Source organism: Phragmites australis, chromosome 9 (assembly GCF_958298935.1).
Source record: "Phragmites australis chromosome 9, lpPhrAust1.1, whole genome shotgun sequence".
Lineage (NCBI taxonomy): Eukaryota > Viridiplantae > Streptophyta > Magnoliopsida > Poales > Poaceae > Phragmites > Phragmites australis.
The window spans coordinates 19,655,923-19,679,411 of NC_084929.1; the positions used below are offsets into that span (position 1 = coordinate 19,655,923).

The window sequence follows — 23,489 nt, forward strand, 5'->3', positions numbered from 1 at the left end:
TCAAAGATTCCACATTCAGTATCAAGCAAGCAGGTCATATGATGATATGAGTTGAATTGCCCCTGCTAACACTACATGCCTGCGCTGCACACAGAAGCATTTAACATTGCTGGTACCCGCAGAATGCAATTCCCAGCTCTATCATTTTTCAGGACTTGGTCATGGAACTATTTTTCTCATATGAAAGCAACTGTTCACTCAAGATTCATGAAGCAGCAAAGGAGATACACAACACAGGAAACAAAGAGGGATATGAGTAGCTGGCATCTTCCCAGTACCTCCCGCATGTTCTCGAAAGGAACAGCTAAATCAGCAGAATCTTCTTTAACAAAAGCACTAGTGCAGGGACATGTTTGGCTCCCCTACAGATCAATGCTAAGCACTTTATATGGCAGCCTGAACACGTAAAGTTCATGTTCGTCTCTGGTAACGTCAACGAGACGGGAATAAGGGCTTGATATGCTACAATATTATGTATTTATGTTGAGCGATGACTAACAATAAAACTTAACGGACAACCAAGCTGAAAATTTTGTTAGTGGTGTAACACCAATCAAAAGCATGTGTGTGCCAAGACATCATGTAAAGCTTTAAAACAGAGATTGCTATGGTAACATGGACGGTAATGATGCCAAGCAAATCTATCAAACACCAGCTTGATTGTGTTAATAATTTAATATGATACGGACTAAAGGTAGGTTATGTCCATTTCTATAAACCTACCGATCCTTGGTTTGATTATGTTTGTATGATATGGACAGATGCAAGGAAGTTCGGTGAACAGAATCATATCGCACTTCGATCAAACCCAGTAGTAATGACACAAACGAAGAGATGTCAGCATGTCACCCCAACCACTGGATAATTTTTTTAGTTTTCTGGAATATTTTGGTGAAACAAGACTGCTTCTGACTGGCATTATATATTAGATATTCATAAATGTAGATAGATAGTCCGTTACCATCCGTCAACACTTTTGAACCATGTGGAGGTGTTCAATGTTAATATCTTCCCTTTTTATTATTTCAAACTTAAGTTCATCAGTGTACCTAATATGTACTAGTTGAAACAATTATGAAATATCAAACTTGAAATTGTCCTAACAGAGCACCCACTCGCAAAGGATATTAGTACTAAAAGGTTCCAATTGGTACGTTAGCAATTTAACATTGGTCCATATAGTGTGACAAAAAATCAAACTCATAAAATGAGTAATAGTAATGATGAGCAAAGAAGATCTACCACAAGCATATTTCTTCAATTCCTGATTGTCTGATCAACGCAAACTAATCTGTAATTCTGGTTAAAAGTATGACCAACAACCATGATAGTAATATCAAATGTGCATATCAAGCACTCAGGTCCTGGTCAACATCAAAGACCTCAACGGCTCCAAAACATCAAAAATCTTCATCTATCAACCCAGTGCCCACACAACACTACTATCTGATTAGTAACAAAGATAGGTAACACAATTATTCATCACCGTTGCCGCTGCCGCCACCAGCAATCGCAGATCAATCCACAAAGTTTCTAAGGTGCGCGCATCACAAACATGTGGTGAACTCGCATCCGTCGTGAATCCCTCAAAGGCAAAGCCTCCATTAGCTCAGCAATATACAACACAATCGCAAATCCATTCCGATTAGTAGAAGTCTATAAGAGATATCCGGAACATTACTTTCCCAGCAAAAAAAAAAAAAAAAGAATCTAAATTGCGAACATTTCAAGAACGTTCCTTTCTTGGAGAAGAGCCAGGGCTCGGGAGCCATCAGAGGTTACCATCCGTGGAAGATATCGGAGCACTTGCCCTTGAACCATCGGAGCCCCCTCCGCAGTGACGCCTTCACCTTGCCCTCCACCGAGTAGGCCTTGTAGCTCGCCACCCTCCTCCGCCGCTTCATCTCCGGGTCGCTGAGACACCACATGCTGGCCCCACCCCCTCCGCCTTTCCTGCCCGCGCCCCCTCCTCCTCCCAGGCGGCCCTCCTTCCACCCCGGCGGCGGGGGCAGCGCCAGCGTATGGCCCGGAGGCGGGGGAAGGTGCGGCGGAGGCGCCGTCGTGTAGATCTCGATCCGCCGGTCGCCGCTGGCGGCGGCGCCAGGGAAAGCGTCATTATTGGGTAAGGCGGGGGGGAAGTAGCCGTTGGAGTGGGGAGAGGCGGAGGAGGAGAAGTATCCGTTGGCGTGCGGGAAGGCGGGGTCCGGCGCGGAGGACGGCGGCGAGCGGAGGTCGCCCCGATAGGGGCGGTGGTAGTCGCCCATGGTGGTTGGAGAGGTGGAGAGCGGAGGAGGGAGCGTGGGTAGGAAAGCACGGGAGATTCGGGAAATAGTTGTTCAGTTTTTGTTGGTGGATGGTGGGACCGTGGAGAGAGAGAGGGGGGAAGGGATATTTTCTTCCCGGGCTTGTTTGATTGGAAAATGAATAAATTCTCCACTAATTTCAAAACCTTAATCTAAATATCTACTACTTAAAAAATACAAAGTAATTTTCATACCAAATAAGATATCATGTCCTCTTTCATCTCTCGTCGTATTTACTTCTGAAATATTCATCCGCTTATACCCACTAAAACCCCATCATTCGCGCATCGCCCACGAAGCCATCGCTCCCTTCTCTTCTCTCTCCCGATTCTGTCCTGATGGCGATTTGAGGGTTTGGATTGGGCATCATCGGGTAATCGTGCCAACACTCGTCGCCCCTCTCCGCTAGGATAATCTTCTCAGAGCCAGGAACCGACGCCACCCCAGCCCCCTTCTCGCTGCATCAGCCCCGATGCGTCCACTCTCTTCGCCGGATCCAGCATAGAAGCCATCGCTACTAGACGTCTGCTCCTCCTCCTGCTCTCGCTCCTCTTCCTTGTCATGCTGCTCAACGGCACGCTGCTCGTGCTGCTTGCCCCAGCATCGTCGTCTTCGGTGGTGGCGGGTGGGGGGAGGAAGCGGCGGTCGATGGGGTTCGACTCCTTGTCCTCGTCCTCATCGGTGTCCTTCCCCACGGCACCCTCGCAGGAGGAGGCTGAGGAGGGGCGCATGGGCTCGACGAGGTGGCACTGCTGCGTTACACAACCGCCAACGTACAAGGTTCCCCGTGCCGGTTCCCACGTTGGTCTTCACCCAGTTCGGCCACGGCCAGTCCAACCCGACCTACTGCCTCGAGGCCTCTGCCCCGGTGGAGAGACCATGCACTACTGCTACGGAAGAAGCCATCTGCACACGCTGTGGAGCGCGAGTTCCAGGTTCGATTCACCCCCCCCCCCGGTCTTCTGCTCGGTCTTGATTCCATGAGCAGGCTAGCTGCCCAATGAAATGATGATCCCTTTAGTTCAGCATCTCAGCAAAAAGGGTGCAAATATGATATGGTGGGTAGATGGGAGCTTGTGTTCCTAGAATCTTAAGCTTAGCGTAAGTCAAATATTCAGATTTCTGACATAGAGCAGAATTAGCTTATGTAACTGTTTTCAGATTGGAATATTCTGAACCATCTCCCACTCATCACAAAGTGTAGAGTCCATAGGTGAGACTTTAAGACAATGACAGTGAGCTTTCCGAGTCAAGGCATCGGCGACCACATTCGCCTTGCTTGGATGATAATGAACCTCTAGTTCGTAATATTTGATCAACTCGAGCCATCTTCACTGCCTCATGTTCAGATTGGCTTGAGTGAAAATGTACTTCAAACTTTTGTGATCTGTATAGATACGGCACAAGTTTCCCATCATATCATGACGCCAGATCTTCAGAGCGTGCACGACTGCAACCAGCTCTAAGTCATGTGTCGGATAATTCTCCTCATGGCACTTCAACTGTCGTGAGGCATAAGCGACAACCCTGCCTTCTTGCATAAGGACACAACTGAGGCCTATGCGAAAAGCATCGCAATAGACATCAAAGCTCTTGCTCACATCTGGCTGAGCGAGAACAGGAGCGGTCGTGAGTAGCTTCTTCAAAGTCTGGAAAGCAGACTCACATTCAACTGACCACTCAAATGTGTTTCCTTGCTTCAATAACTCAGTCATCGGCTTGGCTATCTTGGAGAAATTCTCAATGAACCGGCAGTAATAACCCGTGAGTCCGAGAAAACTTCGGATGTCAGTGACATTCTTGAGTTGAACCCAATTGAGCACATCCTGCACCTTGCTCGGGTCAACTGCAACACCATTCTCTGACAGCACATGACCCAGAAAAACTACCTCCCTGAGCCAGAACTCGCATTTGCTAAACTTGGCATAAAGCTGATGATCTCTGAGTAGGCCAAGAACAATACGGAGGTGCTCAACATGCTCTTCATCAGTCTTGGAGTATATGAGAATGTCGTCGATGAAAACCACGATGAACTTATCCAATTCCTCCATAAACACTGTGTTCATCAAGTACATGAAGACTGTCGGCGTATTCGTCAATCCGAAGGACATGATGGTGAATTCATATAGCCCGTAGTGGGTCGAGAAAGTCGTATTTGGGATATCCTCCGATCGAACCTTAATCTGATGATAGCCTAGTCTCAAGTCGATCTTCAAGAAGACCCGGGCACCGATTAGCTGATCGAACAAGATGTCAATCCTAGGGAGAGGATACTTGTTCTTCACTGTGACTTAATTCAGCGGGCAGTAATCAACACACATCCGCAGAGTGTCATCCTTCTTCTTCACAAAGAGTGCCGAACATCCCCAGGGTGAGGAGCTCAGACGAATGAATCCCTTTGATAGCAATTCCTGAAGCTACTTCTTCATCTCAACTAATGACATCTTGTAAGATTTCTTGGAAATTGGAGTCGCTGCAGGCATGAGATCAATTGAGAACTCACCTGCTCGGTCGGGCAGCATTCCTGGCAATTCATCTAGAAAGACATTCGGGAATTCCCACACTGCAGGAATACCCAACAGGTTTATGGTGGGGATAGCCTTCAAAGCAAAGAGACAAGAACCGACACCCTCAAATTTTAACTGAATCCTAGTACCGGACGGACCATTTAGGGTGATGGTTCGCCGAGCACAATCCATGACAGCTTTATTTCTGGTGAGCCAGTTCATTCCTAAAATGACATCTATTCCCTTTGAGTCCATCACCATCAAGTTTGCATCAAAATGTGTCTCATTGACAAAGACCGACGCCCTAGGCACACATTGACTCACTAGAATCTTCACACCGGGTGCACCGATGACATACGGTGAAGTGGTGGCACTGACTTTCAGCCCATGCCGCTAGGTATATCTTGTAGCTATGAAGGAGTGAGAGGCCCCAGAATCAAACAGAACCAATGCAAGAATGATGACAGAATCGAAACTCATACTCAATGTACCCATCAGGATGGTATCTCCCTCCTGAACCTCGTCGGCGTTGGTGTGGCGTGCTCGGCCACGCTTGGGGACGTGGGTTGCTTGAGAGGACTGTGGCGCAGACTGAGCCGGTGGTGGCCTGGAAGCGGTCACCACGGCACCCGGCCGTAGGTACGGGCAATCCTGTGCATAGTGGCCGACACGGCCGCAGTTGTAGCACGGGCCGCTGGGACCACCTGTCATGCTCACTTGAGAGCCAATGGGTCTTGCAGGCTACCCTTGTGGAGCGGAGAAAGCCAGACGCTACACCAACCACATCGTCGTGGAGCAGTCGGTGAAGACACGTGAGATGGTGGAGGTTGACTCTCTATGGGGACGTTGAGAACTCCCACTCACGTAAGGCGACAGACCCCTCTTGCGCTTCTTCTCATCTTGGTGGTTCTTCAACTTGAATTCCACCGTGAGTGAGGTGCTCACAAGTTTGTTAAAATCGCCAAACTCGTGTGCCGACAACCGGTCTTGCATCTTCGAATTGAGGCCGTTAACGAAGCGGTATTGTTTCCGCTCGTCGGTGCTCACTTCATCTTGAGCATATTGTGCAAGGTGGTTGAACACCTGCATGTACTCCATCACTGATCTACCTCCTTGCTTGAGGTCCATTAATTCCCTTCTTTTGATCTCCATAAGTGTTAGAGGATGAACTCCTCAAGTGGGGATCCTGAGGCACCCCCTTTGAGATTCGACCGGGGGGATGATTCTGAATCTACCTCGTACGTGGATTTAATGCGAGTATGTGAGATGTAGGCGGGACGGATGATCGGCTGCTAGTGGGAGTAAATGCTCGAGGGATTTTAGATAGGTTCGGGTTGTACGGAGCGTAATACCCTACTCCTGTGTGTATGCTGTTAATGCTCTGGGAATGCCCCTCTCTGGATCTCTTCTGTTACAAGGTTTTCTGTCTAAGCCTAGAGCTTTGGTCTTGCTTCGAGCTTGGTGAACCTCTGCTCCGCTTCTCAGACTTGTGTGCTGTGTTCGTCCGAAACTTGTTCAGGCGTGTTAAGACTTCAGCTTGTTCTCCTCTGTTCTTCTCCGAGTGCACCCCCCTTTTATCCCATCAGGGGAGGCTTGGCATGCCCAGAAAGGAGGGCACAAGTTCCCATGAGCCATAAATGGAAAGCAATCATCATGGAACTGCAGTTTGATATTACAGGGGGTTGAAAATGCGCCCTCGGCCGGTCCTGTCGCCTATTACGCCCACTTTAGCAGGTGCAGTGGGGGGGGGCCCACTGGGCAACCGCCGAACGACCCCGCGTGCCCGCTCGGTCAGAGCAGGTCTAACACAGCAGGCGGTAGAAGATATGCCTCGTGCCCAGCAATGATATCTCCAAGCACATAGGGTGACGTGCGATGGGATCCGTCGCATTAAATGTCCCCACGCCTTCCTGCAAGGCGGTGGCAGGGACTGACATACTCAGTACAACAGGCGTGGGGGGAGTGGTTGGAAGCGACAGGCCACGCTCCCTCTTAAATGCAGCATCGAGCCTCTCACCAATTGACATCTCACCACTGAGCCCTTGTGGGGTCCACCGGCAAGGGGCTTCTCAGGTCCTCAGGGAACTCTGGGTGCTCGGGGACTACTGTTCATAGCCCTGAGTACCCTCTCCCGAAAATGTCTCTTCTCGTTCCTCGGGGAACTCTGGGTACTCGGGGACCACTATTTATGGCCCCCGAGCACCCCTCCTGAAACTAGCTCTTCTCGGGTCCTCGGGGAACTATGGATACTCGGGGACCACTACTCATGGCCTTGAGCACCCCTCTCGGAACGGGGTCTTCTTGGGTCCTCGGGGAACTACGGGTACTCGGGGACCACTGTTCATGGCCCCAAGTACCCCTCCCGGAATCGGGTCTTCTCGGGCCTCGGGGAGATGGTCCCTGAGGGAAGGCGCCACGCGGCATCTGCTGTCCTGGCCTCGGGACTCGGGGACCCCTGGTTCCTATTTCACCGACAATAAGGCCCTTAGGAATATAGAAATCCCAAAATGCCTGGTGGAACTCTGCCCAAGACACCGGATGATGGGCGGGATGCATGGCCAAGTAGTTAGACCACCACGCACCCGCCGGACCTTGAAGCTGATGAGCGGCGAAGAGCGCCCTCTCGTGGTCCTCGCATCAAAGGAGAGCGAGCTTCTACTCGATGGTGCGAAGCCAATGGTCGGCGTTGAGCGAGTTGTCAGCACGCGTGAAGGTAGGCGGCTGAGTCCTTAGAAAAGCCAAGAAGCCATCTCGGCGCCCGGCTCCACCTCCATGAAGAGCCGTGTTGCGCACGAGGGCCTCAAGGAGCTCCTTATTCGTCTGGCAGTTCTGCTCAATTCGCATGAGCACTCCCACCATGCTCGGCGGTGGAGGCGGCGGAGGGTTGTTCTCATTAGAACCCTCGGGAAGATATCCCAAACTGCCACAGGTTCTCATCCTGTTGTGACGATAAGAAGAAAGAGAGGCGAAGGTTAATTTCTGACATAGGTGAAAAATCAAACTCCAACTAATGCTACTTTGCTATGTCGGATCTCGCTTATTTGGATCCGTATACTATATACTGATGAAAATGCATGTCCTAAGGCATGATGCAAAATGAGCAATGAAACATGAAAGTATGCTCGCTTCTAAACTACACGTATCTTTCTCGAACGCATCTCACCCCATCAAGCATCACAACCACATACGTTATACTTAGAAGCATAATATAGCAGATTCATACATATTGATAAGAAAATGCATAAGTAAACTTTAGTTGGTTGCTTAGTGGGTTTGACACACTTACTAAACAATGTTCTAATTGTGTTTAGGCTACTTAATTAAACCAAGCTTTGATACCATGCTGTGAGAAACTGTCCAAACAGTATTCTAATTAATCATCACGAGGATCATTATTCATAATCCAACCTTGACGATTAACCAGAATCCTGTTCCGGTAGTCTCGGCACGTGTTTTGTGCCTAAGGATCGGAACACATGCCTTCAACATAGTATATCACAACATAGCTTAATAAAGAGCAAATAATAAATATTTATATTACAAAAATTGAGCATGCAACTGATTCCAATAATTTATAACAAAAACGAGCTAGGAGGAGACAAAAACCCATCAACTCCTAACTATCCAAAGATCTGCGCAGCGGAAAGAATAAACTAGACAACAAAAGAGAGTGGAGCCACATTCCCTTAGGCTCCACTCCAAAAGCTCGAGCTTCGGAGTAGGATGCACTACTCCTGCCCGCCACCCTGATCGTCAGGCACAAAGTAGCTAAACACCGCCCCTTCCTCAGCAGTCGGAGTACCTACATCAACTTAAGGGCAGCACCCTGAGTACGAAGGTACTCGCAAGACTTACACAATATGGGTATATAATATCCCGACTCTAAGGATTATGCATTGAGCTGTTAGCAAGAATATAAACATGCGGTTAAGTTAATTAAAGCGGTAAGCAACCTAGACATATGTGTGAGCAACTAACTTAACCAACATATATGAAATTACCCTACAACTACCAACTGATCATATGAAATTGTAACCACAATAGTATCAATGTATAACAAATGCCATCTCGACCACCTCCCACATATCTGAACCACAAAACACATATCCGAACCATATAACCGAACCAACAACGAGAATTCTACGACTGGGTGCAAATGAAACAATAGCATGCTCATGACCGAGAGCGCGACAGTTCGAACTGTTTTCATACCCTGCAGGGGGATACTCCTGGACCCATACGATTCGGGGACCATACGGCTTGTGCCACCCTCTAAAGTGCACACAAGAGGGTACCCGTGTCAACCTTTCCCAACCAGCCCCAATCGTGTGCAGCATGCATCGCTCAGCGCGGTAGTACTAGAACTACTTCCGGAGAAATCTAGTACCACTTACAAGCCCGCCCTCACACCATCGATGTTCAGACCCCACAAAGCCACAACTGCGAAGGTATTCGGTTTGGCTTACCATTAGATCGGCATGTGGTGAGTAAGGTAAGTGCTCAAGCCAACTACCCCGACGATCGGCCTTAAATGATGCAAGCGGCCTACGATGTTTGGGTTTCCTTCCCGAACTACCCTTGGACTTTCCTTGAGGGCAAATGACACCCCTAACACCGCCCACATCTCATCTCATACTCACTACTCAACCAACCATAACAACCTCAACCATGTATTTGTGCGACAACAGTAAATCCTATGCTCGCGAAGAACGAAAAACGCCGTTGTTCGACTTCTACCGAAAGACAAAAGACCTAAGCATGGCTAAGCATATAAGTTGAACTTGTACCTAGACATAACATCATCTCAAAGCTACAAGGAACGTGGATGAACAAGTCATCAAGGTAGAAGAATGCAATTGGCGTAGGTTCTACCCATTTGTTCCCGACATCGACTCCCTATACATGCAAACCTATACATAAGCATAATTTATCAATATTTAGACTTCATTCAATTCAACTGACATGGTTCAATATGATAGATGCCTGCCTTGCTGTTTAGGTGGCTGCCCAAAGTTTCCCTCGCTCTCCTGGATCACCGGCTCGACGTTCTCTAAAAAGAATAACGCGTCCAATGCCATGAGTATGAATAAAGTGCAACAAATGCATGCCACAATGTTTAACAACATGCTAGAAATACAAGATATAACAATCAATGCAATACTAAATGATCTAAATGAAAAATGAAAAATAACAGTCGTCCGGAGTATCCGGGCTCGGACCCTCCGGGAGAGGCGCTCGGTTACTGCCCTTTTTTATTTGACTGGCCCGGAGTGTCCGGGCGAATCCGGAGTATCCGGGCCATCCTCCGGGAAAAACTTTCGGTTAACATTATTTTAATTTGGCTCAAAACCACCGGGTTGGTCTGGACTATCCGGGATATACCGGACACTCCGAGTGAGGTTCCGAACAGAGCTCTCGGCTACGCAATCACATAACTACCCGGAGTCTCTGGGCTTGTCCGGATAATCCGAGCTATACAGATTTGGTTTCTTCACGATTTTTCCACTTGTGTGTTTTGACTCATTTCACAAATCCGTGCTACACAAACGTGTACATGCCCTATCCAAAGGATCCTAAACCAAACTCGCACCCTAAACCCTAACCAATTTTGAACACAATTCAGCGGACAAATTTTGCTGAACCCGGAGTATCCAGGTGAGTCCAGAGTATCCGAGCTATACAGAAAAGCTATTCTCGAATGGATTTTTGGTGGATTCAAGTTGCAATCTTTTCCAAACCTAAAGGGGACATGTTAGGGATAGTCTAAGGGTACTAGAACTTGTTCATCAACTACCAACACGACTCTAGAGCTCAGATTCGACCAAAACTCCATTTTTGCTCCAAAAAGCTCAAGAATGCCAAGAACTTCAAGAACTACTCGATTCCTCCACGAAAACAAAAATGGATTAGATGGATAAGTAGGTTATGAGCTAGAGAATGCAATGGCACCACATGCATACCTTGAATCCTCCACTTGAGCTCGGATTTTGGAGGAAAAGAGAGAGTGAGTGCTTGAGTGGGAGAGCGAGAGAGGAGGGGCTGCTACTGCAGTAGCTGGGGGAAAACGTGGGGAGTGAGTAGAGGGGGGAAAGAGAGAGAGCAGGTGGGCTGCTGCCCACTCGAGAGAGGGAGTGGGTGAGGAGTGGGGCCACATGTGGGGCCCGTGTGTTAGAGAGAATACGTATTTCCAATGCATTTTTCATTATTTTTTCCTCAACTTTCCCTCTTATCCAAATGATTATTAATAAAGTGCATTAGCGCTCCGGATTACCATTACGCAACATTTAAGCATAATGCTTAAGAGATATAATTTTTCTTAAATACGTGATTAAGAAATTGGGACGTGACACAGTCGTTCCCTACTGCCTCAGACTTCTCATTGAGGCACACATGATTTGAGGCTAACAGCTGCTGCCTCAAACAAACATGGGAGGCTAACACGTCTGCCTCAAAGCAACATTTTGAGCAAGCAGCTCTAAACAACCTCAAACAGCTATCACAAAATTCTAGGTTGTGTTGTAGTGATGGACCGTATGAGTATCCACCGGTATAGCGACATAGATCACTCCTATGACACTTTCCATACGATTTCATACACTGTCTTACTAATCTCCCTCTTGTTTCATTTCTCCAGTCTCCTCCACCTATCTATGACTTTATGGGATTGCTGGACATGGAGCAAACTGAGGACCAGAAGCGGTGGGTCGACATGAATATGCTATGGAGGAGGCAAGCTTATGAACGCCGGGAGTACGAGTAACAACAGGAAGAACTACAACTCAAGCGTCAAGAGGAGGAGCGCATAAGAAAAGTAACGAAGGAGCATGCTGCGGCTAAGGCACGCGAAGCAGAGAAAAAAAGTAAGTGGGAGAGGGTCCATCGCACTAAGGCATAGGGCCTCGATACCCTGTGAAAGAGCAAATATCCTATGTGCAATCAGTAGAGAGCATCTGTTGTAACCCAATCTATTTAATTTCTAAAGGTATTTTAGGTTTAGCAGTGACAAACTATTATGCTAGTCTTTAGGCGTATCGTACATGCCAATATTTGTTATCGTCATCTCTACATGGTTAGGGTCCTTTAGCGCTACGAAGGAAAACCCTACATGTAATGTTTATCAGCATATGTAACCTCAATCCGGGTTTTATGATAATTATGCTTCACAACTACTTTTGTTCGAAAAATATATTTTACACCCTGCTATGGTTACTTCACTAAAAATATAACTCACACACTTTTACATCAACTAAATAAAGAAATGTTGATAAAATGACATCGGACCAAAATTAAGGGTAGAATAAACCACTCCGTGATGTCGTTTGAACAACTATTTGCACAACTAGCATTTTTCGTCAATGAATGTGCAATATTTTTCAAATTGTTGTATACAAAATTATATTAGAAAAAACAATTATACTTGTTGGGATCGAAGTCCCACACAAGGTGGGCCTTCGGATGCAGAGATATCGAAGGTCCCTCAAAGTGACACGTGCCGGAGGCGAAATAGTTTTTTTATTACCCCTTACGGTTACACTGTGGCTCTATTTATAGCCCGTACCCGGTGACCACGGGTTCTGTTTACATATTTTACCCCCTAACCTGCTACATTCTCAGAATTTTCGGGGGTATTATGGTACAAATGAGCATGATCGCATAATTACAACAGTACCTAGGACGACCGTAGTCGGGCCCACTGTGTCGAGCTGGGTCATCTCTTCGAAGGGCGCCGAAGCCTTCTTCGCCCGGGCGCACGTCGGGCAGCCCTCGTCTCCCGGCGAAGGTTAGCTCACGCCTTCGCCTGCTCCAAAAGATGCGGGATGCGAACCAGGGCTTCGCTCGCCAGTCGAAGGTCATGAGCCTTCGTCTTCGCCAGTTCGGGAACTTGAAGATGCGAGGGCGCCTGCACCCTTCGACCAACTTCGCTCCATGATTTCCGCGGCTGACGGACGAACTCCTGCAACAGAAGCACGATAGCTATCACGCAGCATCATCCAGTAGACTTCGCGGTTCCCTTTGAGTTAGGGGTGGCGGGAGATGTTCCCCAACAGTAGCCCCCTACTGGCAAGGTTTATCTTCGATAGTCCGAGCCTGTAGCCTTCGAGATATCTCAACGTCGTCCCCCTTCGACGTGTCGAAGTATACTGGATTCAATGCACGCCGTTAATTTTGGATGTTGTATATCATAATTTTTTTTTCAAACTGCTCTTTAGTAGCTAGCTAACGATCTCTGTAACTGCCTGCATTTAATGTTCTTGGTGGATGCCTAAGCATGGTTTTCGGTGCCGGTTCAACTTTTGATGTGGGAAATTGTAACCGCCGCCGCATCGCCCTATAAATATCGGGCCGCTGTCAAATTTTTTTTACCATGCCCTTGCTAAAGCTGTCACTCTCGCACGAAGTCTAGTATAGTTTTTCGAACGCCTTAGACGAAGCCCCCGGTTGTCATCCTGCTGTTGAAGGCATTCCTTGGACTAGATGGCTCCGAAGCTTAGATCTTCCCGACCGAAGACCTACTGGATTGGCCAATCCAAAGTGGACGGCGAAGTTCTGGCCGGCCTTGTTAGAGAAGGTTTAATTAGCGATGTTTCAAAGGTCCGCCTTCCCGGCCAACAAGAGATACCGGAGCCAGTTGATGATGAGGCCATTGTGTTTGTGCACTATTTTCGGGCCGGCCTTCGCCTTCCTTGCGACGAGATGGTTATTAAAGTATTAAACTATTCGAAGTCTATTTGCATCAATTGACCCCTAACGCCATAGTGAGAATGGGTCTCTTTGCCTGGGCCGCTCGCTCGGAGGGTGTCAAGGCGTCCGCCAGGGCCTTCGCCGCCGCGCACCAACTGCACCACCAACCGAAGCTAGTCTTTGCCCGCGGAGTGCAGAGCGAGGCCCACTATGGGTGCTTGAACTTCGCATATCGCGCTGGCTTGTCTACGCCCGTCGTGGTGTATAAGAACAAGTGGCCTAGCAACTGGACCCAGTGGTGGTTCTACCACAAAGTGGAGGCCAAAGAATATTTTGTATCTAGATGCGAAGAAGTTAGGGGAAACCGCGCGCCAGATGTGGGACTGAAATCATCGCAGCAAACGGCCCTTGAGGCCTTCGCCAGGTGCGCGAAGTATCTTTCGACTCACGACTTGGTAGAGGAATTCGTAGCTGCAGGAGTCTGGCCCCTGAGCCATGGCTGGGTTATTCTGGAATTCGGGGACAAAGGGCCCGAGGGGCTCTGCTAGCCCCATCCTACTGTGCACGGCTTCGCAGGTACTCCCTTGCCCGTACATTTTTACATAATTTGAATGTCCTTGCCTAACGGTTATGATTTTTCCCAGATTTGTCAGTGGCCGAGGTAGAGGCCAAGGCTATAATGTTGGTCGGCAAGATCACACTGGGCAAAGCGCAGCTCTGTGCTGACCAGGGCCTTACCCAAAGGCTAAATAGAGTCTTCGAGTATCGAGGTCTATCATATTCTGAACGACCGAAGATCGTCGCCGTGCTACAAAGTGGCGCGCGGGGCTCCCCAGAAGCAGAAGTGGGCGAAGAGGCCGCCGCTGGCACTTCGACGAAGAGGAAGCACTCCGAGCGGTCGCCGAAGGGAGGCCGTACTAAAAAAGCTGTTGCCCTTCGAAAAAGGCCGCACGAAGCCACACCTGAGGTTTTTCACACAGAAACATCTCCGGAGGGTTCCGTTGCCTCGCGCGACATGGCCTGGCAGGAGAGTTCCGAAGGCGCGCAGGAGGGCCAGGCGCCAAAATCATTGTTTTGCTCGCGCGTCGATCTCCCAACATTAATACTGAGCGATGACGAGGAGTTGACAGAGGTGGGCGCGATACCCGAGGCCGCCACTCAGGGGAGCCCGAAACCGAGGGTGCCGACAACATAAAAGTGGTGGCGTACTCATCGCCCTCATCGCCTTTGAGCTCATCTTCTGAGACCGAAGAGTCAACGCCGAGTGCGCCCCGCCGTGACGGGAAGGGTTTGATGGGACTCGGCGGGCTGCTTGATGCAAAGGCCATTGCGCCTGAGGCGTTGCGGCCCGTCGCTTTTGAGCCAAGTACCGGGGAGGTTAGTGATGCGAAGAAGATGTTTGGTACCTTCTGAAAGTGCCTAGAGGGGGGGGGGTGAATAGGCTTTTCTGAAAATTAAAACTAAAAACAACGGATTAAAACTGCCGAATATTCCGGTGAAGGCCGGATACTCCGGTATGGTCCGGAGTATCCGGTCTAGTCCGGAGTATCCGGTCTAGTCCGGAGTCTCTGGCCTAAAAGGGATTTTCAGAATAAATGTGAACTAAAGATAATAGCTAGAGTCTAAGAATTACACTAGGTCTACTAGATATCACAAAGCTAGAATAACACTTAATACTAGCAAGATTGTCACTAAAGCAATTTAAATGACAAGTTACCAAATTCACACGATGAAGTAAATTGCGCAAATAAGAACACGTGAATTTATCCCGGAGTTCGGCCACCTCACAAAGAAGTGCCTACGTCTCCGTTGAGGAGCTCACAAAGAGCCGGGTCTTTTCCAACCCTATCCTCTTCTAGCGACCACCAAGATCAAGCTAGAAATTCTTACTCAATATGAAGATGTTTACAAACTTCCCGAGGCACACCACAAGTTTTGGGTGCTCTTCAGGCGACTCCTTTCCTTCTAGAAGCCCAAAGCTTCAAGAGAGATGATTGCCGTAGATGCTCGATGAAGAACCCAATGCTCAAGTTACTTGAACCCTCTCCAAACACACACTCTCAAATTTGTGCAAACTTTTCTCTAAAGGTGATCGGAGAGGCTTTGAATGCTCTTAAAGTGCTCAAGAAGTCTCAAGTTTACCAGCCACAGCAAGCTCTAAATGCTATGGAGAGAGGGGCATTTATAGCACTCTCTCACAGACTAGCCGTTATTGTTTTTGTCAGAGCTTACCGGAGTATCCGGTGTACACCGGAGTCTCCGATCCTAAATCCAAAAACGGCATCAGAACGGTCACCGAACGTGTCAGAACTAGCCGTTACAGTTCTGTTTAATTACCGGAGTCTCCGGTGAACACCGGAGTCTCCGGTCCTGACAGTCTTTAAAAAAAGATTAAGTCCGGAGACTAGCCGGACCCTCCGGCATCTCCAGGTACCGGAGTATCCGGTGAACACCGGAGACTCCGGTCTTTCTTTTCTTTTATCAAAAAGATTAAATGCTAACCGAAAGTCTCTGCCGGAGTCTGCCTCGGAGACTCCGGCTGAACACTGAACATTTTACCGGAGTATCCGGTGTACACCGGAGACTCCGATCTTTTTTCCAAAAAGAATAAACCGTAATCGAGACTCTCTGCCGGAGGCTACCTCAGAGACTCCGGCCGAACACTGAGTACCGGAGTATCCGGTGAACACCGGAGACTCCGGACTCAGTGAAGATTTTCAGAAAGAATTTTGTGTCCGTGAGTGAATGTGTCTCTCAACTGGGTGGTTTTAAAGGATCTCTTGAGCATTGAGACACTAACCAAGCAATCAAATCCATCCTTCTAAAAATATGTCTATCCTAGACTCAATTTCAAAAATAAAAGGAATGTAAACCCTATCTAGTACCCTTCTTTGATTCTTCATTTGTTTCGGCAGGCGTCAAACATCATTTATCTTCACAACTAATGCTTAAACCTGTTCAACACTCGAAAAGCATGTTAGTTCTTTAATCGTTTTGTCATCAATAAGCCAAAACCCACTTAGGGGGCCTAGATGCACTTTCACCTTCGTCCTCCCTGGACTCGAAATTCCGCTCGCCCAAAAGTCCACAAACGAGCTGCTCGATGCCTCTGATGTGGCTATTGCGAAGGTATATCGTTTATTTTCTTACATTATTATACTTGGTATTTTGCTGACTTGTATTTGATGCTGCAGGTTTTGCTTCTATCGCGGGCTCAGCGCAAGCAGGCTGAGAAATCCGAAGCCTGGGCCTGAAGCGCACACGCGTAGATTGACTTGATGCAAAAATGGGCAGAGAAAGCTGAAGGCCAAAAATGCGAGCTGTCGCGGCGAGCAAAGGATGCTGAATTGTGACTGGAACAGCTTGAAAGGGAGCTTAGCACCCTTCGCTCGGAGCAGATTGCCGATAGCGAAGTAAGCTGCCTTCGCCAGAACCTACAGTCCTCCGAGGCGCAAGTGTGCGACTTGCAAGCACTTTGCGCGTCAGAGAAGGAGAAAGCGCAATGGCTGTAATCTGAATTAAGCGAGGCGAAGGCTTTTAACGATGATGCTCTTAATGTTATTGGGGAACTTGAGCCGAAGGCGGTCGTCGCGTGCGAAGCAATCAACCATACCTTCGAAGGTATTGGCGCCTCGGCGACTCCCCCATCAATAGAATTTGTCGGGCTGGAGGGACTTATAAGTTGGATCAACAAAACTAGTGAAAGCCTCCTTCCTGCCGTGCAACTTTACGGTGACTTCTGCGCGATGGTTGCCGCCCGAAGTCTCATGCAGTCTGTCGAGATGACGGGTTGCGACCATCATACTGCTCTCCAGAGGCCTTCCTTCCAGTACCCGGCGGATCTGTCGACTTCGGCCGTTACGAAGGCATCGAAGAGCACCGCTCGATCATTCATCACCAATTATTGGTGCAAGCACGGCCGCGAGCTCGCTCTTCGAGAAGCCAAAATAAATCGACAAAGGGTACGCTGAGTTAACTTTTGTTTTATCTAGTCGAAGATTATAAATAAATTATGTGTAATAATAATAATAATTATTATTATTATTTTAGGCCAAGGCGAGGGATGACCCCTCGTCGAAACCAACGACCACGACAGCCGAAGATACTGGGAAGGTGGGCTGACTCAGCACGAAGGGTTGTCTTGTTTTTGTTTTCGCTTTTGTGATTGATGATGTAACACATTGGTTGTGTAATATATTTTATGTTTATATCGAAGTGTTATTGACTTTTTTGCGCTCCCTGCGCAGGTCCTTCCTTCAGACATTGCGCAGGTAGCCGAAGAAGCTGTCCCTTTGACCATGATGAGGGACAATTTTTATGTGTCTTGGTCTTGCTGGGAATCATTTCACCGACGCCATGCCGATATCGAGCTGGAGCGGTATTGGCATGCGAAGTGTAGGTCATATGATGATATGAATGCTAGGACAAAAGCTTTTTGGAAATCCGTTAGTCCTTCGAAGCAAGCTAGTCGCCGAGCTGAACGGAATCTGTGCCGTGTAGCGAGGGGAGACGTCGGAGGCACATCAGCGCTCCTTGAGCCAAAGATTGAGCCTCAGGATGAAGAGCCAGTTTTGCACCGACCGCAATTTTGCTATCGCCGTGGTCCCTCTTCGCAAGTAGTGAGGCGCAATGGTGGCGACGACGATATGCCTATGTCACCGTCATATTGTACTCAAGTTGGGGTCCATCCGGCCCCAACGACGCATTTTCATGCCAGCGAAGGCATTGCTTTTCAATTTTCTTTCAGTCATTGGTATAAGGATTTTGTTGATCCAGATGTTGATGACGATGCGGAATAAATCGGTTTTGTATTATGACTTGTTCTTTTGTTACACTTTTAGTGACATGGCACCTGAAGCGTTTTCTGCGATTCGAGACGTTCCGAATCTCGTTGGTTGGGTCTTCGGATTGGATGTACTGAGCGACGTCGTCCCCCCGACTTTCGCCGCAGTTTCCTGCGATTGCGTAGGACTTTTATGTTATTTTATTTATTAATTAATTTTTTTTAAAACACCGTCCCCCCCCTGACTTTTAGTCGCAGGTAACTTTGGCCTGTAGGGATTTGGTTCCTTTTGAGTTCACCGCGAGGGCATGCACTCTTTGCTCCCGACTTTTAGCTTCGAAGGTTTGATTTTCCTTCGTCTCGGGGGCGAGCGCTCTTTGCCCTCGAGTTTTTTGCGAAGTGCACCGCTGCTGTTTCGTTGGTCAGGCGATACCTCATTTTTCCTCCCGAAGGTATGTTTTTTCGTCAGTGCGGGGGCAGACACTCTTAGCCCCTGACTTTTCGCGAAGTGCGCTGCCGTTTCGTCGATCCAACGACACTTTGTTTTTTCTCCCGAAGGTATGTTTTCCCTTCGGTGCGGGGGCAAGCACCCTTAACCCCCGACTTTTTCGCGAAGAGCGCTGCCGTTTCGTCGGTCCAACGACACTTCGTTTTTTCTCCCGAAGGTATGTTTTCCCTTCATTGTGGGGGCAGGCACTCTTAGCCCCCGACTTTTTCGCGAAGTGCGCTGCCGTTTCGTCGGTCCAACGACACTTCGTTTTTTCTCCTGAAGGTATGTTTTCCCTTCGGTGCGGGGGCAGACACTCTTAGCCCCCGACTTTTTCGCGAAGTGCGCTGCCGTTTCGTCGGTCCAATGACATTTCATTTTTTCTCCCGAAGGTATGTTTTCCCTTCGGTGCGGGGGCAGGCACTCTTAGCCCCCGACTTTTTCGCGAAGTGCACTGCTGTTTCGTCGGTCCAACGACACTTCGTTTTTTCTCCCGAAGGTATGTTTTCCCTTCGGTGTGGGGACAGACACTCTTAGCCCCCGAGTGGTTTTTGTAATCCCGTAAAGGTCGCAAATGTACATCTGTTTGCTTACACTTCGTATCGCGTTCTGGTCGTCGATTGGTGCGCCAATCTACCACTAGGTTGGCGCACTTCGACAATAAACTACTAGTAATCGAGACAAGCAACATTTTTTGGGGGTGCTATTATTAATGTTTACATGGGTTCCTACCTCGTTAAAAACCTCACCCCCTAGTGAAGGGGTCCCCTGTGAGGAAAAGAGTGCAGTACCCTTACAATGTGATTACAAGAAATACTATGAAAGAAAAAATTACATTGGAGTCTCGGACTTAGTTGCCGACTTTCAGGCGTAGAACTTGCGAAGATTATCTGCGTTCCAAGTGTGTGGAAGCTCCTCACCTTCCATATTAGCTAGATGATATGAGCCAGGTCTCAAAGATCTTTTAACTATGAAAGGGCCATCCCATTTACTCTGAAGTTTTCCAACCAATGTTGTTGTCCCGAACCTTCGCAGCACCAAGTCTCCGGGGGCGAAGGTCTTTTCAGATATATTCCTATCTCTCCATTTTCTTGTCTCTTGTTGATAACTGGCCAGATTTTCTGCGGCTTGCAATCTTATTTCTTCAAGGGCATCTTTCGATGATAGTTCTTTGCATTGCTCTGGTTCATTCCCAACCCTGAATGATTTGGTTTTGCATTCCTCTGGAGTCATGGCCTCTTCGCCGAAGAGAAGGCGAAATGGCGTGTATCTAGTTGGTCTTGCAACCGTTGTTCTTAGTGACCATAGTACCTTGGGCAGTTCTTCAACCCACTTTTCTTTTGGCAATCCGTGAAGATGCTTCGCGACCCCCGCGAAGATGATGCCATTTGCTCTCTCAACTGCCCCATTAGATTGTGGGTGGTATATTGATGCAAAAATTACTTTGATCCCCAGACCATTGCAAAAATCCCTAAAACCCGCACTATCGAACTGAGTGCTATTGTCCACGGTTACTTTGCTTGGGACCCCGAAGCGACATACAATATTCTGCCATAGGAATTTCTGTATGTTTCTTGATGTGATGCTCACAAGTGGCATTGCCTCTACCCATTTTGAGAAGTACTCTACTGCCACCACCGCATACCGCAAATTCCCTGGAGCTGGCGGTAGCTGCCCAACAATGTCAATTCCGCATCGCTGTAATGGCCAGATCGACGGAATGAGTTGTGTCTTCGTCGTCAGTCTATTTGATCCCTTTACCCAGAATTGGCACTGTTGGCAACTTCGGACCAGTTGATCTGCATCGTTTACAGCCGTTGGCCAATAGAAGCCCTGCATGTATGCTTTTCCGACCAAAGCCCTTGTTCCGATATGAGAACCGCACAACCCGCTGTGAATTTCTCTTAACAGTTTTTGGCCTTCTTTCTGAGATATGCATTGCAAGAATGGTGCATAGACCCCTGCTTTGTACAAATTGTCTTCCATAACTTTGTAATTTCTGGCCCTCTAAGCCATGCGCTTTGCTCCGACCTGATCTTCGATGTCTCTCTGACCGCGAAGATATGCCAGTATTGGAGAACGCCAGTCTTCGCTTTCGACTGTCACAACCAGGCGCGTTTGGTTCAAATTGTCTTCAAGGGCCGGTTCGGTCAGCTTCTGATAGAAAACATCTGGAGGCATAGGCAAGTTCTGCGAAGCCGCTTTCACTAGCTCATCTACTTCGGTGTTATCATTTCTTGATACACTCTTGACTGTGAATCCGAGGAAGTATTTCTCCATTCTTCGCATCGCTGCTCTGTACTTAATCAGCTCTGGTTCCTTTGCCTAGAATATTTTTTCAATTTGACTTTCTACGACCTTGGAGTCTGTTTTGACAAGTACTCTCCGGACCCCCAAAGCCTTCGCCTTGCGAAGTACCAGGAGTACTGCTTCGTATTCCGCCATATTGTTTGTGGAGCGGAACTCTAACCTGGCGACGTATCGTAGCTTCGTCCCCGAAGGTGAAAACATTACTGCCAAAACTCCTGCTCCTGTAGCTCCCTAAGCTCCGTCGCAATATGCGGTCCAGACAGGTTCTGGTGGTTTATCATCGAGGCCTCGGTTAAGGGTGTCCATTCCGCCACGAAGTCTGCCAGTACTTGAGATTTTAATTCGTGCCACAAAAACAATCATGAATGGAGCGATCTCTGTTTCCCACTTCGCTATTCTTCCAGTGGCTTCTTTGTTTTCAAACATGTCGCGAAGGGGTAAGGAAGTTGGTACTGTAATCTTGTGAGACGTGAAATAGTGGCGAAGCTTGCGGGATGCCATTACTAGTGCATACGCTACTTTTTCCAACTCTGTGTATGACTTTTTTGTGCCTGCTAGGGCTTCGGATACGTAATATACCAGTGCTTGGTGCAGCCTATTGTCTTCGGGTTTTTCCTGTACAAGTACAGCGCTGACTGCTGAGGGGGATGCCGCTATGTATAACAGCAAATCTACGCCTGGATCCGGGCTGGTCAGTGCTGTAAGCTTCGTCAAGTAGATTTTTAACTCATCGAAGGCTACTTGCTGCTTCGTACCCCATTTGAAAGGGTCGGAACTTTTTAACACCTTGAAGAATGGTAAACTTCGCTCGGCAGACTTTGCAATGAACCTGTTCAATGCTGCTAGCCTTCCTGCCAAGCGTTGGGCTTGCTTTCTGTTCTGTGGCGGTTTCATATCTAAAATTGCTTGTATCTTCTGAGGATCCACTTCGATGCCTCTTTTCGACACTAAAAACCCTAGGAGTCTTCCGGATTGCACTCCAAAGACGCATTTTTCTGGGTTTAACTTTAAACCTGCTCTTGGCAGATTGTCGAAGGTTTCTCGGAGGTCTTCGATGTGTTGGCTCCTCCTGGTACTTTTTACCACTATGTCATCAACGTAGGCCAATACATTTTGTCCCAGCTGCGGCTTTAATACAGTCTACACCAACCTCGTGAAGGTTGCTCCAGCGTTTCGGAGTCCGAAAGGCATCCTTATGAAGCAGTATGTTCCGAAGGAGGTTCTGAAACTCGTTTTGTCTTCGTCTTCCTTCGCCATCCATATCTGATGGTACCCTGCATAAGCATCTAGGAAGCTTAGTATCTCACAGCCGGCCGCAGAGTCTACCAGCTGGTCAATTCTAGGCAGTGGGAAATCATCCTTGGGACAAGCTTTATTTAAGTCTGTGAAGTCGATGCACATTCTCCACTTTCCATTGCTTTTTCTTACTAACACAGGGTTGGCCAGCCACTCTGAGTGCATTACTTCGCGTATAACTCCGGCATCGAGCAGTTTTTCTACTTCAGCCTTCGCTGCTTCTTCTCTTTCGCTCAAAGCTTTTCTAAGCTTCTGCTTCCTTGGCTTCACTTTGGGGTCCACATTTAGGTTGTGCTGAATGATTTTTCGACTTACTCCTTGCAGGTCCCTGGGAGACCAAGCGAAGACGTCGTCGTTGTCGCGAAGGAACATTACAAGTTGTTGCTGATCCTTTGCCGGAGCCTCTGCTCCTATAGTGACCTTTTTATCTTCTTTTTCATGATTTAGCTGTACTATTCTGGTAGCCCCTTCTGGTGCAGCCTTCGCTGCTTTCCCTATCTTTGGCTGGTTGCGGCTTGCTTCGCGACCCATCGAAGGGTTTGTTATGTTGTGGATATTTCTTCTTCCTGGAGCTATTCCCACTTCTATTCGCCTAGCCACTCGCTGATCTCCCAACACCTTTATGACTCCTTCTGGGCCAGGCATCTTCATGCACAAATATGCGTGGTGTGGTATTGCTCTGAATGTATTAAGGACTCCCCTCCCAAATATCGCATTGTACGGGTAGCCAATGTCCACCACATCGAAGGTAATGCCTTCTGTGCGGAAATTCATCTACTCGCCAAATGACACTGGGATTGTTATTTTTCCCAGAGCGTTGATTGTGTTTCCGCCGAATCCTAGTAAGGGCGATCCAGCTTGCTTTAAGTCACTTCTTCGTAGCCCCATTTTGTCGAAGGCGTCAGCGAAGATAATGTCCGCCGAGCTTCCTCTATCGATCAATATCCTGTGTACTTCATTTCCCGAGATGTTCGTGGTAATGACGAAGGCATCTGTGTGCGGATAGTCTAATACCCTCATATCCTCTTGCGAGAATGTAATGGGAATGTTCAACCATCTTGATTTGATGTACGTTGGTCCCACTCCGACGTGGTTGACCCTTCGCACGTATTCTTTTCGTT

The 23,489-nt window shown here is 48.1% G+C and overlaps 1 protein-coding gene across 1 annotated transcript; it reads right to left on the reverse strand.

The window, feature by feature from the left end:
• Positions 1 to 1,618: 1,618 nt before the first annotated feature.
• Positions 1,619 to 2,347, reverse strand: LOC133928741 (DEAD-box ATP-dependent RNA helicase 52C-like). Its single transcript, XM_062375201.1, has one exon. It carries the CDS (start codon positions 2,262 to 2,264, stop codon positions 1,779 to 1,781), a length of 486 nt encoding a protein of 161 aa, XP_062231185.1. The 5' UTR covers positions 2,265 to 2,347; the 3' UTR covers positions 1,619 to 1,778.
• Positions 2,348 to 23,489: the final 21,142 nt, after the last annotated feature.